This window comes from Lissotriton vulgaris, chromosome 7, assembly GCF_964263255.1.
Source record: "Lissotriton vulgaris chromosome 7, aLisVul1.2, whole genome shotgun sequence".
In the NCBI taxonomy this organism is placed as follows: domain Eukaryota; kingdom Metazoa; phylum Chordata; class Amphibia; order Caudata; family Salamandridae; genus Lissotriton; species Lissotriton vulgaris.
In genome coordinates this window covers 1,749,825,037-1,749,831,036 of record NC_141695.1, presented here as the reverse complement: position 1 = coordinate 1,749,831,036, position 6,000 = coordinate 1,749,825,037, and the positions used below count along the sequence as shown (strand labels likewise).

Genomic DNA, 6,000 nt, shown 5'->3' with positions numbered 1-6,000 from the left:
AAGAGGCGTGTGTATCTAGCAACTGTGATAGTTAGGGTAGGTCATGGTTGATGAGCCCCTGCACTTGCTCCACGCCGCCACTAGAGGTCGGGCTCATTACACCCTACTTCAGCAACAACTACAATTTACGACATCTGCGCATGCCCGAGTTGAGTGCCAGACTACGTTTCCCATGGTGCTCCTTGCTTGCGTAATACGTCGGCGCAGGGCTCGTTCGTATTTGCGTCACCACGCTCGCCTCCACACTCAGCCTCCCGTCATGCACCGGGGCTGTCGTTATCGGTGTCATTGGCTGCGCCCCCCGGTGGCGAGCCTCAAGTTTGTCTCGCGCTCTGACGTCAGGCCGCAGAACGCGCGCGGCACCGAGGTGGATACCCTGTCATTGGCTACACCGGAAGAGGCCCCACGGTCCCAGCCTGCCCCGCGTCGTGACGTCAGGCCGCAGAGCGCGCGCGGCCCCGCTGTCGGTCGGTCGGTGTCCCAGGCCCAGCTCCCTGTACCATGAGCGGCAGCAGCCGGCCCCGTACCAGCTCGTTCGCCGACCCGGGGGGCGCCGCGGCTGGCGCAGGGGGCAAAGCGGGCTCCGGGGCAGGCCCACCAGGAGCGTCAGGCGGAGGAGCCGGCGGCGGATCGGGGACCAGCGCTGCAGGCTTGAACCCCAGACTGGGCCGTGAGTACCAGGGAGGGGCGGTGTGGACAGTCCTGGGGAGAGAGGGGCTTCAATGGGAGGGGAGCACAGGGGGTGGGGGTACGTTCACCCGCCTTGAAAGGGGGGTGAGGGGAGGTCAGTGGACCGAGGTGCCCCTGAGGGGAGAGGGCAGTCCCCTGAGGGATGAGGGGAGAGGACAGCTCTCTGAGGGATGAGATATGGCAGCTCCTTGTAGTGGGAGGAGTTGTGAGAGGGCAGCTACCCCCCCTCTTGAGGGGTGAGATGAGGGCAACAGACCCCCCTTTTTGGATGAGATGTGAGAGGGCAGCAGACCCCCCTTGTTAGATGTGAGGGCAGCAGACCCCCCTTGTGAGATGAGTGCAGCAGACCCCCCTTGTTAGATGTGAGGGCAGCAGACCCCCCCCCTTGTGAGATGAGGGCAGCAGACCCCCCCCCTTGTGAGATGAGGGCAGCAGACCCCCCCCCTTGTGAGATGAGAGGGCAGCAGACCCCCCCTTGTGAGATGAGAGGGCAGCAGACCCCCCCTTGTGAGATGAGAGTGCAGCAGACCCCCCTGTGAGATGTGAGGGCAGCAGACCCCCCTGTGAGATGTGAGGGCAGCAGACCCCCCTTGTTAGATGTGAGGGCAGCAGACCCCCCTTGTTAGATGTGAGGGCAGCAGACCCCCCTTGTTAGATGTGAGGGCAGCAGACCCCCCTTGTTAGATGTGAGGGCAGCAGACCCCCCTTGTTAGATGTGAGGGCAGCAGACCCCCCTTGTTAGATGTGAGGGCAGCAGACCCCCCTTGTTAGATGTGAGGGCAGCAGACCCCCCTTGTTGGCTCAGATGAGAGGGCAGCAGCCCCCCCTTGTTGGCTCAGATGAGAGGGCAGCAGACACCCCTTGGTGGATCAGATGAGAGGGCAGCAGACACCCCTTGGTGGATCAGATGAGGGCAGCAGACACCCCTTGGTGGATCAGATGAGGGCAGCAGACCCTCCTTGTGGGATGAGATGTCAGGTGGCAGCAGATGAGATGTGAGGGGGCAGCAGACACCCCCTTGTGGGATGAGGTGAGGGGGCAGCAGACACCCCCTTGTGGGATGAGATGAGAGGGCAGCAGACACCCCATTGGTGGATCAGATGAGAGCAGCAGACCCTCCTTGTGGGATGAGATGTGAGGTGGCAGCAGATGAGATGTGAGGGGGCAGCAGACACCCCCTTGTGGGATGAGATGTGAGTGCAGCAGACACCCCCTTGTTGGATGAGATGTGAGAGGGCAGCAGACCACCCTTGTTGGATGGGATGAGAGTGCAGCAGACACCCCCTTGTTGGATGAGATGTGAGAGTGCAGCAGACACCCCCTTGTTGGATGAGATGTGAGAGTGCAGCAGACACCCCCTTGTTGGATGAGATGTGAGAGTGCAGCAGACACCCCCTTGTTGGATGAGATGAGAGGGCAGCAGACCCCCCCTTGTTGGATGAAATGTGTGAGGGCGGCAGACCCCCCCCCCCCTTGCGGGGTGAGGTGTGAGGGTGGCAGACCCCCCCCACCTTGCGGGGTGAGATGTGAGAGGGTGGCAGACCCCCCCCCCCACCTTGCGGGGTGAGATGTGAGAGGGCGGCAGACCCCCCCCCACCTTGCGGGGTGAGATGTGAAAGGGCGGCAGACCCCCCCCCCCCCCACCTTGCGGGGTGAGATGTGTGAGGGCAGCAGACCCCCACCCCCCCTTGCGGAGTGAGATGTGAGAGGGAAGCAGACCCCCGCCCCCCCTTGCGGAGGGAGATGTGAGAGGGCAGCAGACCCCCCCCCCCCCTTGCGGAGTGAGATGAGGGCAGCACCCCCGTTGCGGAGTGAGGGCAGCAGACGCCCCCTTGTTGGATGTGATGAGGGCAGCAGACACCCCCCCCCTTGTTGGATGTGAGAAGGCAGCAGACCCCCCCCTTGTTGGATGAGATGAGGGCAGCAGACCCCCCCTTGTTGGATGAGGTGTGAGAGCAGCAGACCCCCCCTTGTTGGATGAGATGTGAGAGGGCAGCAGACCCCCCTTGTTGGATGAGATGTGAGAGGGCAGCAGACCCCCCCTTGTTGGATGAGATGTGAGAGGGCAGCAGACCTCCCCTTGTTGGATGAGGGCAGCAGACCCCCCCTTGTTGGATGAGATGTGAGAGGGCAGCAGACCCCCCCCCTTGGTGGATGAGATGTGAGAGGGCAGCAGACGCCCCCTTGGTGGATGAGATGTGAGAGGGCAGCAGACGCCCCCTTGGTGGATGAGATGTGAGAGGGCAGCAGACGCCCCCTTGGTGGATGAGATGAGGGCAGCAGACGCCCCCTTGGTGGATGAGATGTGAGAGGGCAGCAGACGCCCCCTTGGTGGATGAGATGAGGGCAGCAGACCCTCCCCTTGTTGGATGAGATGAGGGCAGCAGACCCTCCCCTTGTTGGATGAGATGAGGGCAGCAGACCCCCCCCCCCTTGTTGGATGTGAGAAGGCAGCAGACCCCCCCGACGCCCCCTTGGTGGATGAGATGTGAGCGGGCAGCAGACCCCCCCCCCCCCCTTGTTGGATGAGATGTGAGAGGGCAGCAGACCCCCCCCTTGTTGGATGAGATGAGGGCAGCAGACCCCCCCCCCCCCTTGTTGGATGAGATGAGGGCAGCAGACCCCCCCCCCCCTTGTTGGATGAGATGAGGGCAGCAGACACTCCCTTGAGGGATGAGATGAGATGAGGGCAGCAGACACCCCCTTGAGGGATGAGATGAGAGGGCAGCAGACCCCCCTTGTGGGATGAGATGAGAGGGCAGCAGACCCCCCCCCCCCCCCCAATTGAGCAATGAGATGTGAGGGGGCAGCAGGTGCTCCCCTTTGGGGGTGAGGGGGGCAGCAGGCGCCCACCTTTCGAGGGGTGAGATGTGAGAGGGCGGTAGACCCCCCTTTGAGGGGTGAGATGTGAGAGGGCGGCAGACCCCCCTTTGAGGGGTGAGATGTGAGAGGGCCGCAGACACCCCTTTGAGGGATGAGATGTGAGAGGGCAGCAACACCCCCCGAGAGGAGGGGGCAGATCCCCTTCCCTTGGAGAGGGGGAAGAGCCCCCGCCCACCCCAGAGAGGAGGAAGAGGAGCCCCCCCTCCCCGGGATGAGGTAGGACACCTGGGGCAGACAGTCTGTTTGTGAAGGGGCGCTGCACAAGGTGAGGGGGTCCAGTTAAGAACATGTACCCCACAACTGTTAAGTAGGTGAGAAGCACTTGGGACGGGGGCTGAAGGGAAGAGCAAGCTAGGAGTGTGCATACATGCACAAAATGGAATATCCGTGGTAAAGTCAAGTGTGGTCGTTAGGGAGACGTGTACTGTTAGGAAACCCCCACCTTAAGAGATGAGATGCCAATGTGACTTCGAAGAGGGACTGGTCTCTTGTAGGTCAGGTTGCCTTGATTCGAGGTATGTGGAGCTTGACTCATAAACAGAGTAACTAACGCTTGAGCTTATGCAATAGAGCCAAATCTGCAAACAAACAAGGCCAAAGTGAAGTGTTTTGACGACTTCCCCCATACAAGTTAATGTTGGGAGAGTACAAGTTCCAAAGGAAGAGTTTCACAACCTCTGGGTTCACACAGGCAGCATGTGACCCCTTGACGCTGGCCCTCTCAGGTGTGCACATTCTGTCTGAGAGGCGCAGTGTTGTTGGGTGTATGACGTGGCCCCTTGACACTTGAATGTGGTAGTCAAGTCAAGTCAGAGAATTTATATAGCGCACTACATACCCAGAGGGTCTCAAGGCGCTTAGGAAGGGGAGGAGGGTTACTTGTCAAATATCCACGTTTTAAGTTGCTTTCTGAATGCTAGGTGGTTCTGGGTAAGGCGAAGGTAAGCGGGGAGTGAGTTCCATGTTTTAGCAGCCAGGTATGAGCAGGATCTGCCTCCCATGGTAGACCTGTTGATGCGAGGTACGGTGGCGAGGGCTTGGCTGGAAGAACGTAGTTGGCGGGAGGGGGTGTAGAAGGACAGACGTGAGTTGAGGCATTCTGGTCCGATGTCGTAGAGTGATTTGTGTGCGTGGGTTAGCAGTCGGAAAGTGATTCTCTTATTGACGGGTAGCCAGTGGAGGTCTTTCAGGTGACCAGAGATGTGTTCGTTGCGCGGGATGTTTAATATGATCCTGGCTGAGGCGTTTTGGATTCGTTGGAGTTTCTTCTGGAGTTTAGCGGTAGTACCTGCGTAGAGGGTGTTTCCGTAGTCCAGTCTGCTCGTGACCAGAGCATGGGTGACTGTTTTCCTGGTTTCGGTGGGGATCCAGCGGAATGTTTTTTTGAGCATGCAAAGAATGTTGAAGCCGGATGAGGATACGGCGCTGACTTGTCTGTTCATTGAGAGTGAAGAATCCAGGATGACTCCTAGGTTCCGTGCGTGGTCTGTCGGGATGGGTGCTTTTCCAAGGGCTTCCGGCCACCAAGAGTCGTCCCATGCAGAGGGGGATGTACCTAAGATGAGGACTTCTGTTTTGTCTGAGTTCAGTTTCAGACGGCTTTGTTTCATCCATTCGGCAACTTCTTTCATTCCTTCGTGTAGGTTAGTTTTGGCGGTGCTGGGGTCATTGGTGAGAGAAAGGATTAGTTGAGTGTCATCCGCGTAAGAGATGATGTTGAGGTTGTGTTGGCGGGCGATGGTCGCGAGGGGGCTCATGTATACGTTGAAGAGGGTGGGGCTGAGTGAGGATCCTTGTGGTACGCCACAGATGACTTCAGTGGCCTTGGACTTGAATGGTGGAAGGCGGACTCTCTGGGTTCTACCGGTGAGGAACGAGGTGATCCATTCAAGTGCTTTTCCTTGTATTCCGATGTTATTGAGGCGTTGTAGAAGGGTGCTGTGGCAGACTGTGTCGAAGGCTGCAGAGAGGTCGAGGAGGATGAGGGCGACTGTGTCTCCATTGTCCAGTAGAGTTCGAATGTTGTCTGTTGCTGCGATGAGGGCGGTCTCAGTGCTGTGTTTTGCTCGGAAGCCGGATTGTGAGGAGTCGAGGGATTTGTTGGTTTCGAGGAAAGCGGCGAGCTGGTTGTTGACAGCTTTCTCGATGACTTTGGCCGGGAATGGAAGGAGCGAAATGGGGCGGTAATTTTTGAGTTCGGCGGGGTCCGCTGTGGGTTTTTTCAGAAGGGCGGTGAGTTCGGCGTGTTTCCAGTCTTCCGGGAAGGTGGCGGAGTTGAAGGAGCAGTTGATGACGTCTCGGAGGTGCGGTGCTATGACGCAGTCTGCTTTGTTGAAGATGTGATGAGGACATGGGTCTGTGGGGGATCCTGAGTGGATGGAATTCATCAGGCGGATGGTGTCCTCAGTGGAGATTGGGTTCCAGTCG

General features: G+C 59.0%; 1 protein-coding gene across 3 annotated transcripts in view; it reads left to right on the top strand.

Moving 5' to 3' along the window:
* Positions 1-230: 230 nt before the first annotated feature.
* The window catches only part of GSK3A (glycogen synthase kinase 3 alpha), a 325,630-nt gene continuing 319,860 nt past the window's right edge, over positions 231-6,000 (top strand). Inside the window, exon 1 of one of the 3 annotated variants that reach the window (XM_086933045.1) lies at positions 231-670. In XM_086933045.1, the coding sequence (XP_086789171.1) occupies positions 502-670 (169 nt within the window). In that variant the 5' untranslated portion in view covers positions 231-501. The remainder of the gene's footprint in view (positions 671-6,000) is intronic. The other 2 variants (XM_086933046.1, XM_086933047.1) reach the window with 2 other exon arrangements.